The 20,029-nt window shown below is 40.0% G+C and overlaps 1 protein-coding gene across 1 annotated transcript in view; it reads left to right on the top strand.

Moving 5' to 3' along the window:
- Positions 1-15,428: 15,428 nt before the first annotated feature.
- Positions 15,429-20,029, top strand: part of LOC124262311 (plastin-2-like) — a 45,420-nt gene continuing 40,819 nt past the window's right edge. Inside the window, 2 exon segments of the mRNA XM_046696797.1 lie at positions 15,429-15,562; positions 15,990-16,141. Of these exon segments, the coding sequence (XP_046552753.1) occupies positions 16,079-16,141 (63 nt within the window). The 5' untranslated portion in view covers positions 15,429-15,562; positions 15,990-16,078.

The raw sequence follows: 20,029 nt of genomic DNA, 5'->3' as shown, positions 1-20,029 counted from the left end.
TTAAGTGGGGGACCTCCGGGGTGGTGGGGTAGCCTAATGGTTAAAGCGTCCGCTCGTCACGCTGAAGACCCGGGTTCGATTCCCCACATGGGTACAATGTTTGAAGCCCATTTCTGGTGTCCCCCGCCGTGATATTGCTGGAATATTGCTACAAGCGGCGTAAAACTTGACTCACTCACTCACTGACTCACTCACTAACTCTTTTAAGTGGGAACCTGATTTAAAACTCGTGTTTGTTAAGTTGTATTGGCGACAGATGGTTTGGCGTCCTTCGTGTTTAACACACGATTTATTTCCTCAAAGAGTAAACCCAGTCTCTCCAACGGTTTCCAGGTAACGGCCGTATTGAGTAGCGTCAGGCAGGACAGTTTCTTTTGCACCATGACCCACACGATTGTAACTTTCCGGTCAAAGAGTGGTGAATTCATTACCAATCCTTATTTGGTCATTGTGAACTGGCATGTATTTAGTAAATGAGTTTGTTTGTTGCTTAACACCGCACTCAGTATTATTCTCTTTATATGGCCACATGCTAAGGGCCGAAACGTACAAAAGTATTACACGTAACAGTGACTCCTTAAAGTCCTAGCCTAATGGTTAAAGCGTTTGCTCGTCACGCCGAAGGCCCGGGTTCAATTTCCCACATGGATGTGCGTGGAGAATATTTCTCTACCTAACTGTAAGATACCAGATGTCACACTTTGCATGGTATGCACGTGCAGCATTCACACGATTCTATGTGAATACTTTCTGCTTCACACAGATCGTGTATCGAGGTAACTCACTTGGCAGACCCATAATTTCCTCTTCCGGTAAAACACTTGACATAACGCTGTCATGCATAAAAAGAAAGTATTAGTATGTGATATACCGAATATGAAACAAAAAGCTGACTTTCAATATCCGCCTAGAATTTCCGCCACGTAGCACACCGAGGTTTTTCTTTAAATCAGTTACCGGGTTAGAATTGAGTGAGTGAGTGAGTTTAGTTTTACGCCGCACTCGGCAGACACTTACGACAGTCGTAGCGCTACGATCGCTTTGTGAAACGGAGCCTTGGACATTCGTTACAAGTGAGTGAGCTTAGTTTTTACGCCGCTTTTAGCAATATTTCCAGCAATATCACCACGGGGGATTCCAGAAATGGGCTTCACACGTTGGGGAATCGAGCCCATATGGGGAATCGAACCCAGGTCTTCGGTGTAACGAGCGAACGCCTTCACCACTAGGCGACCCCACCGCCCCTCGTTACAAGTAATGTAGTTAGCGAAGCTACAGCAAAAACAATATAATGACGTCATAGCAAAATTATTTTTTAAGTTGGTGTCTCAGGCAAGCTTTCACGTCTGTTGTACAAAGTATATTGTCATGGTATCAGTGCTTTTCAACAGTTGAATGTATTTGGTAGAGTCCTGTGTTCATTGTTGTCAAAAAATTGGAAAATAACAAATCATATCGACTTCGTGTTGGAATCAAGGAAGTAACCTTAAACCTAAGTACAAAGTGATATTTTGTATTTTATTGATACTTTTGTATTCATATGGACCATGTACGACCATTTATATCAGCATTTTATTAAATCCAAGATGGAAAAAAGAAATTTGCAGACATAAATATGACAAGTGTGATAAAAAATTAACACGGCTGTAAGCTGTCGCCGAAACGCTGCCAAAATAATATCCCAAACACAAATATGATACCTATATAGCATCATCGAATAACCATTTCTTGCTTGTATCAGATTGAGGCGAAAACAAAAATGGTGGTGAACTTCCTCTTGCTCAGGTGAAGATCCTGGTTAGAATTGATCTTCAGTAACCATGCTTGTCGTAAGAGACGACTAAGAGGATCGGACGGTCAGGCTCGCTGACTTGGTTGACACATGTCATCGTATCCTAATTGCGTAGATCGATGCTCTTGTTGTTGATCACTGGATTGTCTGGTCCAGACTCGATTATTAACAGACCGCCGTAATACAGATGGAATATTGCTGAGTGCGGCGTAAAACAAACAAAACTTTCTCTTACCTGATAGGTTACATAACCTGTGCGCATGTCCGGAAGGTGGAAGTTGCTCGAGGTCTTCAGATAAAGAAGAGTTAGTTGAAGCGGAGATTTACAATAAAACTTACTGAAACCGGACGGGACCGTTTCGTGTGAATTTGGATTGACAAATTTCCGTATTGTAATTGAATAATAGTTATTTTATTACTAATAGAACATTTGAGATGGGTAAATCACGCAAATCCCTTACATATTTAAACAAATACACACACACACACACACACACACACACACACACATGCTCTGTATTCGTCCAGTAGGTAGGGTGTCGGACAAACAGGTGACCGTTTATACATATTTTTAAAGTGTTTATTGATTTCATTGAGTGCTTCCCCCAAACATATGTGTAAAAAAGTTAGGGTTGAGTTGTGTTGTGTTGTTGAGTTGAGTTGAGTTGGGCTTTACGTCACATCGGCATTATTCCAGTGACGAGAGTAAGTCTGAATTAATACACATTTTCAGTACAAGTTGAGTTGAGTTGAGCTATCCGCTATTTTGTTCAGTATACTTGCTGCATATAGATTTGCTTATCTAACGTTAATACAAGTAGTAACAGTATATATTACTCGGATGTTCAAACAGTCGTGATATACATTGGGTGATGGTGTTTTCCTCTGCTGCACAGAGGGCTCCTGTTTAGTGAGTGTATGGCTTTCTGAGTGGACAATACAGACGGAGTCCATGTCAACACTGCCTGCTGGGTGGGTGTAAGCGGTGGTGTTGACGGCGACGTCGGGATGTAGCCCATTGACATCCATGGATTCTATGTACACATCGTCGTAAAACACCATGAGGCCTAGTTTTCATTAAAAAACTGTGTTCGATCCATACCAGTACATGCCAGTGTTTCTGGTCCACATACCAGTACATGCAGTGTTTTAGAAGGAACATGGCTCCACACTGAGGTACATGCAGTGTTTTTCATCCAAAGCGGATGTGTTTTAGAAGGAGGCTTGGCTCCACACTGCAGTACATACCGTGTTTTGGAAATAGATGGCTCCACACTCCAGTACATGCAGTGTTTTAGAGGGAGGCTTGGCTCCACACTCCAGGTACATGCAGTGTTTTAGAGGGAGGCTTGGCTCCACACTCAAGTACATGCAGTGTTTTAGAGGGAGACTTGGCTCCACACTCAGGTACATGCAGTGTTTTAGAGGGAGGCTTGGCTCCACGCTCAGGTACATGCACTGTTTTAGAGGGAGGCTTGGCTCCACGCTCAGGTACATGCCGTGTTTTAGAAGGAGGCTTGGCTCCACACTCCAGTACATGCAGTGTTTTAGAGGGAGGCTTGGCTCCACACTCAGGTACATGCCGTGTGTTAGAAGGAGGCTTGGCTCCACGCTCCAGCGGATGCCATGTTTTAGATGGAGACTTGGATCCACACTCCAGTACATGCCTTTTTTAGAAGGAGGCATGGTTCCAATCTCCAACGGATGCCATTCTTTAGAGGGAGGCTTGGCTCCACACTCAGGTACATGCCGTGTTTTAGAAGGAAACATGGCTCCACACTCCAGCGGATGCCATTCTTTAGAGGGAGACTTGGCTCCACATTCCAGTACATGCCTTTTTTAGAAGGAGACATGGTTCCACACTCCAACGGATGCCATTCTTTAGAGGGAGACTTGGCTCCACATTCCAGTACATGCCTTGTTTTAGAGGGAGACTTGGCTCCACACTGACATACCGAGTATAGTAGTATAGTACATGCCGTTTTTAGAGGGAGGCTTGGCTCCACACTCAGGTACATGCAGTGTTTAAGAGACAGATTGGACGCCGTTTCACGCGAATTCAAGACGTAGACTTGTCTCGGCATTAGGGTAAATGATTTAGTGAGGAAGTTGTGGCTTTAACCCTTTACCTAGACGTTTACTGGACGACAATATCATTAATTATTGTGGCTTTAACCCTTTACCTAGACGTTTACTGGACGACAATATCGTTAATTATTGTGGCTTTAACCCTTTACCTAGACGTTTACTGGACGACAATATCATTAATTATTGTGGCTTTAACCCTTTAACCTAGACGTTTACTGGACGACAATATCATTAATTATTGTGGCTTTAACCCTTTACCTAGACGTTTACTGGACGACAATATCATTAATTATTCATTCTCTATTTCAATTACCAGTTTCTCTTCTATTCATATATTCACTGGTTTCAATATGCACATATATTTTCCTGTTACTATAAATAAATTCATACATATTCATTAATTCCTCAGATTTCTTTCTTCTCGTCTTTTGAAGCACGTTGAATTGCATCACTCTGACATGTTTTCATAACTGAAATTCCCGAGTGTCTTGGAATCAAAACCGCTGGCTTTGACAGAGACACGAACAAATCGGACTACAAGTTCAAACCACAATCCGCCCCCTACGTTGCCCGATTCCTCATACCTCACTCCAGTCACGTTCAGTTGTCGCGGCTTTCCCGGGTTTGCAGTTGTACGTGACGGAACTGAGATGCACTCCGAGGAATCCTATATTCTAAATATAGTTCTGGGGGTATTAGTGGTTCAAGCAGCTTCGCCCGAATAATACATAACACGCTGAAGTAGAGGGCTGACATCTCCCCCATACTGTGTCATACTGATGTTGTCTTCATGTGTAGAAAAAGAAATATACAGATCTAGGGCTTTAAATGAGACATATGAGTCATGTTTATGACGTCATTCTTAGTGACGTCACTTGAGATAATATATTCAAGTCTGTTTTTATGGATAGAGGTAATGAATAATTTGAAAAGGTTGGATACCGGTAAATATGGGTGTTGTTATCCATTTGCGACATCCTTGTCAGGTAAAATGGGATTTAATGTTGCGCACAAGATTATTGCACCTGTGCATCAAATGGCGGTGGGGTAGCCTAGTGGTTAAAGCGTTCGCTTATAGACAGAAAATTGAAAGATCATTTTAGCACTAAATAATAAAAGAATTTGTCCCTTTGACGTCATAATTAAAAACATAGCACGGATATCGAGTCTGGACCAGACAAACAGGTGACTGAAAACATGAGCAACCATCCACGCCATGAGGTCACGATGACCCTGACCACCCGATCCCCCAACAAGCACGAGTAGATACTCAATACTTGGTTTCATCCAGTCTCCCGTACATGGTTTAAAGGACATGCAACAGTGCAAAGGAATATTACGAATTAACTAGTCGTGATGCATCTCTGCAATCGATCATTCAAAAAAGACTAACCCATAAAAACTGCCACCGATAAGCGTGATTCATTATGAAGGTGTCAGTGAGATTAATAACCCAGAAAAAGCTGTTACAAAAATACAGAATATATCCATCATCTTTGGCCACGTGTAACGCTGAGAAAAATGAAATATAACGTTGAGATGTCTTACGAGTTTACTCATTAGTGAAGATAATGACAGTGTAACCAATGCTCACAATGCATTAGTTCCATCGGTCGGGTAGCCCAGTGGTTAATGCGTTCGCTCGTCACAGCAAAGACCGGGTTCGAATCCCTACATGTACAATATGTTCATTTCTTGCGTCCCCCGCTGTAATATTGCTGGATTATTGCTAAAAGCGGCGTAAAACCACACTCACTCTCTATTTCCTGCTTTTCTTCGTTACATTACGCTTCGGTCAGCAACATTCCCATGCTAACACTGCCAGTTACTTTTGTTATTAGTAACGCAGCATGCATGCATGCATTCTCCCTTTCCTGGATTTTGAGTTGATATATCATTCTTGAAGTAATGTTGACACCATTCTTGAAGTAATGTTGACACCATTCTTGAAGTAATGTTGACACCATTCTTGATGTAAAGCATACACCATTCTTGACGTAAAACATTTACCATTCTTGAAGTAAAGCATACACCATTCTTGAAGTAAAGCATACACAATTCTTGAAGTAAAGCATACACCATTCTTGATGTAAAGCATTCACCATTCTTGATGTAAAGCATTCACCATTCTTGATGTAAAGCATACACCATTCTTGATGTAAAGCATTCACCATTCTTGAAGTAAAGCATACACCTTTCTTGAAGTAATGTTGACACCATTCTTGAAGTAATGTTGACGCCATTCTTGAAGTAAAGCATACACCATTCTTGAAGTAAAGCATACACAATTCTTGAAGTAAAGCATACACCATTCTTGATGTAAAGCATTCACCATTCTTGAAGTAAAGCATACACCATTCTTGAAGTAAAGCATACACCATTCTTGAACTAATGTTTACACCATTCTTGAAATAAAGCATACACCATTCTTGAAGTAATGTTTACACCATTCTTGAAGTAAAGCATACACCATTCTTGAAGTAATGTTTACACCATTCTTGAAGTAAAGCATACACCTTTCTTGAAGTAATGTTTACACCATTCTTGATGTAAAGCATACACCATTCTTGATGTAAAGTATACACCATTCTTGATGAAAAGCATACATCATTCTTGATGTAAAGCATACACCATTCTTGAAGTAAAGCATAAACCATTCTTGAAGTAATGTTTACACCATTCTTGATGTAAAGCATACACCATTCTTGATGTAAAGCATACACCATTCTTGATGTAAAACATACACCATTCTTGATGTAAAGCATACACCATTCTTACACCATTCTTGATGTAAAACATACACCATTCTTGATGTAAAGCATACACCATTCTTGATGTAAAGCATACACCATTCTTGAGTAAAGCATACACCATTCTTGATGTAAAGCATACACCATTCTTGATGTAAAGCATACACCATTCTTGATGTAAAGCATACACCATTCTTGATGTAAAGCATACACCATTCTTGATGTAAAGCATACACCATTCTTGAAGTAAAGCATACACCATTGTTGACGTAAACTATACACCATTTTTTAAAGTAAAGTTGACACCATTTTTAAAGTAAAGTTGACACCTCTTCTGACGACCCCATTGTCAACACCATTGTTGACGAAACCTGGACACCATTATTGACCAAAGGTAGAATCAATTGTTGACGGAGGTAGACACCATTGTTGACGTAAATGAGATTCCACGGTTGTTGTACAGTAATCGCCCATGATGTCGTAAAGTAGATGCCATTGTTGTCTTTGTAAAACGCCATCGTTGACGGAAGAAGACACCACCGTTGTTGGTACAGACACCGTCTTTGACGGAAAAAGACACCACCGTTGTTGGTACAGACACCATTGTTTACGGAAGAAGATACCACCACTGTTGGTACAGACACCATTTTTGACGTAAAGTAGTCGCCAGTGGTGTCATGATGCCCCTGCAAATCTTCTTCATCTTGTAGCTCCTACACTACATCCCTGCTTCGTCCTGTTCGACACCTTCTCTCATGCTCTGGTTTTCTCTATCCTGCCCCCAATCTAGCCTCCCTTACACTATATCCCTCTCTTTTCTGCCTACAACAGCTCTATGTCTCCGTGAAGCGGTGGGGTAGCCTAGTGGTTAAAACGGTCGCTCGTCATTCCGAAAACCCAGGTTCGATTCCCCACATGGGTACAATGTGTGAAGCCCATTTCTGGTGTCCCCGCCGTGATATTGCTGGAATATTGCTATAAGCAGCGTAAAACTACACTCACTAACTCTATATCTCTGTCTTTTCATACAATGATAAGGACATTGCATAATAATAACAATACAGTAGATTCGTTATGCGCCAAAACTCCAGGCACTTTGTGTCTGCTCATGGCGCTACACAAAATTAACATACAATGCAGTAGAGGTGCTATATTTTCACTGGTATATCAATCTTTGTAGAACTTTTGGAAGAGATGAGTCTTTATGCAGCTTTTAAAGATTGTCAATGATTGGGATTTCTTCATTCCCAAGGGAAGATCGTTCCACAGAGTTGGGGCCATGTAAGCAAATGATCTCTGTCCATACCTTTTGAGGCGGGATTTGGGTCCTTTAAGAAGTAACTGATCAGCAGATCTTAGTGTCCGAGAAGGTTCATATTTCTCAATCAATTCTGTCAGATAGACAGGAGCTGTTTGATTGACACATTTATATGTCAGTGTGAGAACCTTGTATTGGACTCGAGCTTGGACTGGGAGCCAGTGTAGGGAAGTTAGCACTGGTGTTATATGTGCACACTTCCTCGTTCGGGTCACGATCCGTGCTGCAGTGATTTGGACCCGGTGGAGTTTCGCAAACTGTTCCTGGGTTATATTTCCCAACAATCTATTTGCATAATCAAGTCTTGTCAATACAAGTGTTCGTGCTAGCATATGCGCCATATCAGTAGTGAGAAGATCTCTAATGGAACCAATATTCCTTAGATGAAAATAGCAAGAGTGACAGATTTTAGATATGTGATCATCCATTGATAGAATGTTGTCTAAAACCACACCAAGATTCTTGACACATTCGAAACTGTAATCTCAGAGTCTCCTACTCGAACAGTCTTCACACCAGCAGCAAACCGTTTAGGCAGAGTTCCTGCAAGAAGAGCCTCCGTTTTGCTGTCATTTAGTTTCAGCTTGTGCATAGTCATCCAGGACTTGATGCTATCAGTGCACACTTCCAGTTCAGTCACTGAGTGGCATGCATTTTGGGGGTAGAAAACTTTAAGTAACTGTGTATCATTTGCATACATATGATGATTTACACTTGAGGTTGAAACAGATTTGCTCAGATCAGAAGTATACAGTGTGAATAGGATGGGCTCAAGGACAGATCCTTGGGGAACACCATACTTTAAGATGGCAGTTTCAGAATTTGAGTCACCGATACAAACTGACTGGACTCGACCAGAAAGGTATGACATAAACCATTTCAGTACAGTTCCATCAATACCTATCGACTCCCTCAGTGTTGCTGAGAGTTGTTCATGATCGATGGTATCAAATGCCGCCGAGAGATCTAACAATACCAACAAGCCAACACACCCACCATCCACAGATGTCAACAAATCATTCATAATGCGAAGCAGCGCTGTTTCAGTACTGTGTTCTGGCCTATATGATTCTTATCCAGTAAGCCAAATCTGTCAAGATGTAAGGAGAGTCTACACTTCACAGCCTTTTCAAGCACTTTTGAAAGGAATGATAGGTTAGACACAGGACGGTAGTTACTGAGGATCGACACGTCTAAGTCCTGTTTCTTTAGAAGAGGTTTGACCACTGCCTCTTTGAGATTAACAGGAACTATTCCTGTTGATAGACTCTTATTGACAATCCTTGTGATCACTGGAATAAGGACATCAATGTATTCAAGTAGAATCTTTGTCGGCATAGGGTCAAGATCACATGTTGTGGATTTGCTTTCTTTTATCAAAGTAAGAATTTCGCCCTCAGAGAACTCGGTGAAGCAATTCATAGGAACTCCACAAAACGCAGCAGAATCAAAAGCTGTGTCTTCTCCAGAGCATGTGTTGTCCAAGTCACCACGTATTTTCTCTATTTTAGAGACAAAATAGGAGTTGAAATCATTTGCAAGATTTCTATCACAGGTGCGAGGAGGCAAAACAGTTTTCTTTTCTTTTCCCATAAGTGATGAAACAAATTGGTGTAAGGTCTTGGGATTGTTAGTACAATTCACAATTTTGGATTGGCAATATTTTGATTTTGATTTCCGAATTACCATGGTCACTTCATTTCTAGCTCTTTTGTATATCTGTCTATGGACTTCCAATCTTGTTTTTCTCCACTGTCGCTCAGCTATTCGGCGTTGCTGTTTAGCTTTGAGAACATTTTCACAATACCAGGGAGACGACTTTGGCTGGTTCCGTTTCTTCACAACAACAGGAGCGTGTTTGTTGAAAAGATTAGAAAGGGTTTCGTTAAACGAATGAGTAAGATCCTCTAGGTCATCGGGAGGCGTTTGGACAAGTGAAGAGTTCATCAAGACTTCTCTAAATAGTTCTGAATTTATATTTTTCAGATTCCGACATGTCATCTCAACTCGTTGAGGCGGTGGGCTAGTCAGAGACATTCTGAAGACAATAAAGAAATGGTCAGACATTTTTCTGTCTTCTACCATCACTTCAGTTACGACATCACAAGGACTTATTGTCAATAGTATGTCCATTTCTATGAGTTTATTCATTCACATGAACTAGATTATGGCTATCAAGCAGCTTGAGATACCTCTTCACCTCAGGATTGCCACTGTTATCATGATGAACATTAAAATCACCTAGAATGAGAAGATTCTTCTACTATTAGCCATCTGTGAGGCCATGATGTCGACTGGAGGGGATGATGGTTCTTTTGCCACTGCAAAAATGCAGGTCAATACGGGAGAAGAGCTTCGCAGATGATCCAGTATCAGGAAGACCTTCAACTGCCATCACTAATTAAAATGTAGATATGATTATGATACGATTATGTGCAGTCATCTCTCAAAGAAAACTTGTGAACATTCTGAGGGGGAATTGGGCTTTACAAACGTTTCAGAACGCTGGGTTAATTACCTGTCTCCCTGACCCTGGAGAATAAATTAAATAGAAATCCTACTCAAGACTAGAATAATTTGGCAAGTGTTGGCTCCGTCTGGATTTGCTTTGAAGATAATGTCTGAATATTTTTATTAATATAATATATATCGTTAAGCTTTGTATCTTCTCTCTTTACTGGTGAGTGGCGTTGTACCATGCATCCAGTCCTTGTTATTCATGTTTTGGGTTTTTTGTAAAGCGCTATTAAATATGTCTGTCTGTGACATTGTCGCGCTGTCAGTCAGGCTTTACTAACGAGGAAAGATCCAAACTTATGACAACGCCGTGGTGGTGGACTGTGTGGTTGCCTCATGTCGCGCTGGCGTGGAGTCGTGATGCATCAAGCAGTGTTTATCACGGTCTATGACCCATTAGTCATATTTGCCAGTAGACTACACTGTGTTGCCAGGAATGAACAGGTCTTTGTTTATAATTTAATCTATCGAGTTATTATCAGTTTTAGTCAATGTTTACAGTTAGAGTTGTAAAGTCTGTGTGGTTGTGTTGTTTTCGTTGCTGCTGCCGACTGCTGATATAAATCTGAAGGTTAAGGTTTCATATATTCCATGCACCATACGTGTATATTTCATATATTCCATGCACCATACGTGTATATTTCATATATCCCATGCACCATACGTGTATATTACATATATTCCATGCACCATACGTGTATATTATATATATTCCATGCACCATACGTATTTTCATATATTCCATACACCATACGTGTATATTACATATATTCCATGCACCATACGTGTATATTACATATACTCCAGACACCATACGTGTACATAACATATATTCCACACACTATACGTGTATATTACATATATTCCATGCACCATACGTGTATATTACATATACTCCTGACACCATACATGTATATTACATATACTCCACACACCATACGTGTATATTACATATACTCCACACACCATACGTGTATATTACATATACTCCACACACCATACGTGTATATTACATATACTCCACACACCATACGTGTATATTACATATGCTCCACACACCTTACGTGTATATTACATATACCTCACACACCCGTGTATATTACATGTACTCCACATTACCATATATATTACATATACTCCACACACGTGTATATTACCATACGTGTATATTACATATACTCCACACACCATACGTGTATATTACATATACTCCACACACCATACGTGTATATTACATATACTCCACACACCATACGTTTACCATACGTGTATATTACATATACTCCACACACCATACGTGTATATTACACACACCACATACATACTCCACACACCATACGTGTATATTACATATACTCCACACACCATACGTGTATATTACATATACTCCACACACCATACGTGTATATTACATATACTCCACACACCATACGTGTATATTACATATACTCCACACTACCATACGTGTATATTACATATACTCCACACACCATACGTGTATATTACATGTACTCCACACACCATACGTGTATATTACATATACTCCATGCACCATACGTGTATATTACATATACTCCACACACCATACGTGTATATTACATATACCCCATGCTCCATACGTGTATATTACATATACTCCATGCTCCTTACGTGTATATTACATATACTCCATGCTCCTTACGAGTATATTACATATACTCCACACACCATACGTGTACATGACATATATTCCACACACTGTACATGTATATGACATATACTCCACAAACTATACAAGTATATTACAAGAGAGTTGTGCAGGGTGGTGCAGCCCTGTATGTGAGGAAAATCCGGAAGTACTTTTCATCAAAACCAATGTCCATGTGACTATGGGGAGTCGGTGCACACCTTTGTATATTAGATTTCGTGTATAGACATGGTCTATCTCTAACTGTTCATGTAGACGGATGTATGTGCTGTTATTCAGGGTTTGGGTTTTTTGTTGTATACTTGTATTCATGACTATACAGTTCTATTCACGAGTGCGATGTTTTGTTGGGGTGAGACTGAGTAAGGGTGTGTGTCAGTATGTGTGCGTGTTTCTATTGCTAGGTGTGTCACATGCATCGTTGTGCCTATCTCTTGCGCCAACGTCCTCGACACACCCTGCATTTAACCCCGGGTGCCTGAAAACAAGTACTGAAGCGCCTAGGTCACTGGGCTGTCTGTGGTCTGCCGATCATTCGGCTGATTCAAATATTTGTCCTTGATCTGTCTGTTGTCTGTCGATCCTTGGGGTAGTACAAATAGCTTCCTTCGCCTGGCCTGTCTGGGGTGTGTAGATCCATAGGTTAGCCAAACTGTCAAGATATTGGACCTGCACCTGGAGTCCAAACATCCTTGAAGTGTCTCTGGTTTCTACATCCTGGAACCCATGAAGATCCGGGTTAGAATTGATCTTCAGTAACCCATGCTTGTAAGAGGCAACTAACGGGTCTTCGAATCCAAGTTGCGAAGATCGATGCTCATGCTGCTGATCACTGGGTTGTCTGGTCGAGACTCAATTATTTACAGACCTCTGCCATATAGCTGGAATATTGCTGAGTGCAGCGGATGTTTAAATCCTGGAACTGACTGGAGTCCCATGATCCTGAAACTGTGGCGGGTTTCAAGAACCTGAAACTGTCATGGGTTTAAGGATCCTTCACCTGCCATGGGTCTCAAGATCCTTTAACACGGGTTTCGAGATCCTTTATCTGTCGTGGGTTTAAAAATCCTTCACCTGTCGTGGGTCTCAAGATCCTTCAACTCTCGTAGGTTTAAGGATCCTTCACCTGCCATGGGTCTCAAGATCCTTTAACACGGGTTTCGATATCCTTTATCTGTCGTGGGTTCAAAAATCATTCACCTGTCGTGGGTCTCAAGATCCTTCAACTGTCGTGGGTTTCGAGATCCTTTAACACGGGTTTCGAGATCCTTTATCTGTCGTGGGTTTAAAAATCCTTCACCTGTCGTGGGTCTCAAGATCCTTCAACTATCGTGGGTTTAAAGACCCTTTAACCGTCGTGGGTTTAAAGATCATTTAACTGTCGTGAGTCTCAAGATCCTTCAACCATCGTGGGTTTAAAGATCCTTTAACCGTCGCGGGTTTAAAGATCCTTCTACTGTCGCGGGTTTAAAGATCCTTTCAAGATCAACGTCATTGATCTTCCTAGAAAACAATATTTCCCTTCAAGAAGAACCACTTCTTAATTCCGTGTTCGTCCAAAACGTGCTGGTCAGCGATCCGCACATCCATAGACTGAGTATTCATACCGAACTCGATCACTCCCTCTGGGCCTCTCGGCCGTGTGTACACAAGAGATGGTCAGCGCAGACCTTTCATTCGGCAACCATCGCCACATTCCGTAACACGATACATACATTCAGGCAGGAGTCTTTAGAACTATCACGGTAGTGAGTCATGGTTTCGCTGTAATCAGTTGAATGTGTTCCTTGGCTTTTTCCGGCGTGACTGCACCGTGCCCTTTCACGAGGCAAGTCGAAACCATCTGGACTTCATCACCAGATGCCACTAATGTTCCCTTATGAAATTTAAATCTAAATTTAAATGCTTCTTTTTTTAGGACACTGTCAGCTGAAATTCAAAACAAAGAGCGTTTTTATCTGCAGATAAGACTAGCATCTAGTCTCTAAAATGAACCTATTTTACAGAAAATAACTGTTCATATAATGAAATGAAGCCCACAGACTTTCTTCATTTTCTGTGGAAATCTAGACTTGTCAAATAATCTAGACTTGAATGGGCTTTCTTAGATATATTTGTCTGTTGATATCAGTCACAGAAATGAACTCTCTCCTTCTCTCTCTCTCTCTCTCTCCTCTCTCCCTCCTTATCTCTCTTTCTCTCTCTCTCTTTCTCTCCCTCTCCTCTCTCTTTCTCTCTCTTTCCCTCCTCTCTCTCTCTTCTTTCCCTCTCTCTCTCCCTTTCCTCTCTCTCTCTTTCTCTCTCGTGGAAAGAACGTCTATTTGCTTCATTTTCATTATCATATCACTTACACACACGCGCGCGTACACGCATACACACACATGTAGATAATGGAGGGTGGAGAAGTTAAATCCCGATACATTAAACACATTTACTTGTTGTTCCTATTAAGAAATAATCAATTCCAAAAGGCTATACCTCTATATAACTTCACAACGTTTTGTTTTCACCAAACATCATCACTGCACCTTGAGGATATGTTTTAATTCGAACAAAGCTCATTTATACATATTAGAAAATAATGGAATATAATTAGGTATTAAAGCTATGCCTATGCGTTATATGAACAGCCTCATTACATCCCCTGTAGTAGCAATAAATGACATTCCGTCTCACACACAGAGGCATAACCGGTTTCCATTGAGAACTCGCCTAGTGATCTTCCCAACCCGGTAAGCGCTTTAGGGGATAATCGCCTTCCGTGTGTTACGTAATGTTATCACCCCCGCTCATAAATGCATTACATCACACCTATTTCAAGTCGCCTGGGAATATACTGTTAGAATAGTTGTTAATTACAGGTGTGTGAAGGTGATCGTGCATAATTACATTCGGTCCAGGTGAGTTGTGCTGTGTTTGAGGTAATGGGACCGCTGTTTTGGATTTATGCGAGAACTGAATGCATGAATTATTTATTTATTTTTGGGATATTCTCAAAATTAATAGTCTCCCTTTTTTGCTGATTATCTAGTTGGTTTTATTATATAAATAGGTTAAATATATAGATCTATGTTTTCTCATTATTTGTGCATCAATTTTTAATTCAATAAATATACATGGGTGCGGAAGAAAAGCATTACTGCTCTGGTAAAAAGCCGAAAAGCCAGTCAACTGAAATTCAGTCCAAGCGAGTCATATTTTTAGCATTCTTTGGTTTCAGGAAATACTTGAACGCTAACACGTGACTAGCTGTGAGTTGGGTCATAGTTAAGTCAAAACAGTTCAGTAGGCCAGCGAGGCAGACCGGAGTGCTCTCGCAGCTGAGACACACGTGTGATATTCACGAAGTTGTCGTTACGGGAATATTTATTGTGAATATATTTCAAAAGTGGATGTACTTTTCTATTAAGGTTTGTGAAAACAGCATTGAAAGTCTATATATATATCACATCATCAGCATTTGTTTTCCGTTAGATCTTTTCTTGAAATCTATTTCCTTGTTTTCATTATAATTTCCCGGGGCTGTATATTCAATTTGAATATGTTTGATGATTTTATAACCTTAAGTAGTGATACTTGTTTGGCTTTAAATCCTAAAGAGAAAAATAATGGTATCCCATTATTATTGTAGCGAGCTTGGGTAGAGATAATGTTCAGACATGACTGTGGCTTATGGGTTAATTTACTTTCCAAGCCGATAGGATACTCGGTTTCGAGAATATTCCTCTTGATTTCGCGTATAACACAAACGCGTTTATGCTTGGAATTCGTGATTCACAACCAGGTTGTGAATGTATAGTAAATATTACCTTATTTGGAACCTCAACTATTTTTCAGATACTGACCAATAGAGAGCCTCTTTTCCGGTTTTAGTCAAAACCACGTGACGACTGGAGTCCCACCCTGTGCTTTGGTAAAGCGACAAGATGGCGGATAGCAGGGGATTGACAGCCGAACAGCGAAACGAGTTGTGTGAACTGTTCAGTGGGGTAAGGAGACAAAATACATTTACACGTAGAGCATGTCAAGTGCTTTCGAAATGACCATTTACTATCGACCTGTTATCACCTGTAATTAACATTTCACAGGTGCAAGTGGAGGGGTAGCTATGCACTCACTCCCGATTTTGCGTCCCCTCGATACGCAAGGGTTACAAGTGCCCAAACTCCTTATTTTTGCATATAAGTACCGTTATCACTTGAATATGACTACATTATGACAGATGGGTACCATTGTAGTCCTCAGGCATATAATTAAACAATTATGATGATCAGAAATAAAATGTCACCGAAGTCACTTACCTGTGAAGTTCGGACCGGTTTTGCGACCGGTTTCGCGCACTGGGCCCAGTGTCACCCAATGCCGTAGTGGTGGACGACATATTACAGCCGCCACGCTTTCATTTAGAGGGTGCCATGGCTAATACGGTGTATATATAACTCTAATGTATGTGTGGACAGTTGGAGGAAGATATGACAAAATACTAAATATGATGCATTTGTTACCGCAGTTTTTTTCATCGATTTCACCTTGGAGATAATTAATAATGAATGGTTCGAATGTTGTGTGTTCAATATAGAGTCTAGCCTGATTCTCATTTGGAAACGTGTTGAAATGACTAAAAGTTTAAGGATCCATTTCATCAATATAGCTAATAATGTTATCTTACTTCCTGCTAAGTGTTGAACTGAAATCCAGATTGAAATAAACTGACTAATTTACATGTATGTCAGTCACTTCTGTTATTTGTCCTATATTCAATAAACTTTGTAATTCACAGTATCATTTCACACGGATCAAAGATGTACATAAATCTTTGCATAGATTTAGATTTCTCAATATGTTAAATAAGGGTCTTTATTATCGTTCTTTCAAACATGCATTTAGGTTTTGTCAAATACATTTTCACTTTCATGAAATGGTATATCCCTTTGCTAAACCTAAGGTGTATCTACAAGAAAGAACAGACATTGTTTGAATAATGGCTTTAGTGGTTTGTATACAGAAATCTGACTTGTTTTATCTACACAGCTTAGTCAAATGAGGTTAACATTTAGCGGTCTGTGGTGAGATGGATGGGGTCAATGGAGCTTGGTTTCCAAGTGAGCTGCTAGCAGTAACTTGGGTTTCAGTTGGGCTTTAGCAAAATATAATATAGATGTTCTAGACTTAATCAAATCACCGTCGGGTTATGGCTGCTTCAGGAAGCACATTAATTTACTCTTATTTTTATTAAATGGATAAGCACGTCATTGATTCACCTCATAAGGACCTGAATAAATTGCTTTTTTCTAAATTTCTTATAACAATATTGATATTCTTTGGTATTAAATAACATGACAGAGTTTTACATAGCTTTTCAAAACTGGGAGTCCTGGGGACTCAGGGCATATTTTTTTGAGAGTCCATTTCGAAATTTGGGAGTCCATCAATGATCATGGATGCTTCCCAATTGATAATGATTATGCTATAATATGTATTAGTTTCAATGTCATTAGAATAATGATTGTAAACAGAATGTTTATATTTTAATATGGGATATCATTACAAAGTCATAAAGTTCTTTCCCAGAAGAAAATTATATTGCGTCCACATGGACACACATGATTTTAGTTTGGGGGTACATCATCAAATTTCTGCGTCCAATATGCAGGAATCATGCATCCCGTAAAACCCTGACATGACCCATAGCCTATTTGCTGATGCTAACTTGTTTTCATCACTGAGTTAAAGAAAGCTGGTACTTATGAGTCACTGTCAAGACTAGTAAAGCTGTTGGTAGACACTTTATGCTCACTGGAAACTGAGAGTGAAAGTTGTATGAGCATGGCGACAGGAACAGTGTTAATCATATTTGTATTATGTATGTTTTCACTACACAATCACTTTTTGAAAGAAGTATTCACGTCAGGGGTATAACATGTTCGTTATGGCTGGCTGACTGTACCTGCCGACCTGATTTCAGGAAATTTGATGACTCAAAACTTCCATCCTGCTACTTGTCACAGGAATTCTGGTGTGTCCATCGCGTAGGGTAATACTGGTGTAAGGCTTAATTTATGAGTTTATCAAGATGGGTTCTTCAGGTGTAGACTTAATGTAGGATGTCTGGTCGCTTTCATGCTGTCAGGAGCTCTTTGTTCTAATATGGTTCAGTATTTCACCCACAAAGAGGCTTTTGTCATAAATTCCAACACAAGAGTAAAGCCAAGGGGATTGTCTTCAGCTGTGGCTGGTTGTTTTACATCAATAGTTGTAGGACAAAGAAGCGTACCCATTCACTTATTCAAGTTATTATTTCATGAACTATTTAAAGGTGAAATTATCTGATACATAATACAAATATGATCAAAGGTGAAATGTTTGGATATCACATTCTCAGGGAATAGAGGGGAACTTATGGTATGAAAGTGTATTAAATTAATGACTTCTCAAGTGCTGTCTAAATACCTTGGAGGTAACATGTTTATCAAAAGAAATACTTCAAGAATGAGTGTGATTTAAAGTTGCCTTTTCCCCCATAGTAGCAATATCAGAGGAGGTTACTCAAAGAAAAACCCTCACACATTGTACCCAATTATGAAATCAACCCAGGCCTTTGCTGTGACAAGCAAACGCTTAAACCACTAAGCTACCCTCACATTCCTAACTGGGGGAGCAGATCTCTGAAATAATTTCTATGCTGTATCATCAATTTTCTTTGCCTAAATCAATTGTCACACTCAAGGTCAGTAGGAATGCTTCAAAGAGATGTTTAAATGCTTCAGGGATATGTTTTGTATTGTAAGAATGTGCAAAATTGTTTTCAAGTTTTTGCGAGTCAAGGCCTTTGGTAGGTCATATCTTCAAAACAGTGTTGAATGAAATTAATGTTGTGTGAAGAGCATACAACATTTGATGAATTGCATACACAGTGTAGTGCTGCTCCCATTAGTTGTATATACCTGCAGGCTGTTTTTCCCTCTATGAGTGGCTCGTATGACATTAAAGGCTAGGCAGGATCAAGTCAGGTCTTCATGTTTGTCGTTCCAATGAAGTAACCTCATCACAAGTTAGCAAAGCTGAGAGGGAAATTAGAATAAAATATTTGCGCATGTGAATGCATAAGTGCTGCATATGAAAATTGGATTAGATTTGCCATGTGTTGAGGAAGTGAGACCAAGTGGCCATGGAAAGAGAATGCAACATGGTTATTTTTGTCTAGGTCTGTGTGACACTAAAGCTTGTATATACATTATGGTCACAGGGGCTGGTAATGTTAAACCGAGCATCAAGGTATATATTTTCAGTAATGGGGTGTTAGCACTACATAACAGGATATAGTTCTAAGATCCCATCAGGGACAGTATATAGCTGGATGGTAGGTTTTAACATTACAAGCTCCTGGGATCATGGTGAAATGAATATTTGCTCAAAATTTAGAAGGCTAGTCTTTTTGTATGGTATTTGAATCTAAGGACCCCTAAATCTTAAGGTTCTCAGACCCATTAATTGTATTCCTTGATTAAATCACTGTGTACTTGTCTGAAGCTAATGGTGGGAAATTGACTGGTGCTGACTTACATCAGGTAGTTCTTGCTATGTTGTTGTCAAAGGTCCACCAGTTGCGTGAGACATGCATTCACCACACCATATAAGAGGATTGTTATGAATCTTTAACTAAGCCAAGGTAATTATTTGTAGCATTGATTGTGTGGGTACATTCCTGGAAGATTGTCCTAGATGTCCGTGTTGCTTCTCATCACCATTAGAGTTTTACAAGGTAGATAATAGTATTGGTTCATTAGATTCAAAGGCAGATAACACAGGGCAATCTTAGTGATCCGAATGGTGTTTCAAGTAACAGGACATTGTGGTTAATGTGACTTGTTAGTATA

This window comes from Haliotis rubra, unplaced genomic scaffold (genome assembly GCF_003918875.1).
Source record: "Haliotis rubra isolate DU_JTF1 unplaced genomic scaffold, ASM391887v1 Scf83, whole genome shotgun sequence".
NCBI lineage: Eukaryota > Metazoa > Mollusca > Gastropoda > Lepetellida > Haliotidae > Haliotis > Haliotis rubra.
Note: the sequence above shows the minus strand (reverse complement) of the source record. Positions and strands in the feature narration are given on the sequence as shown.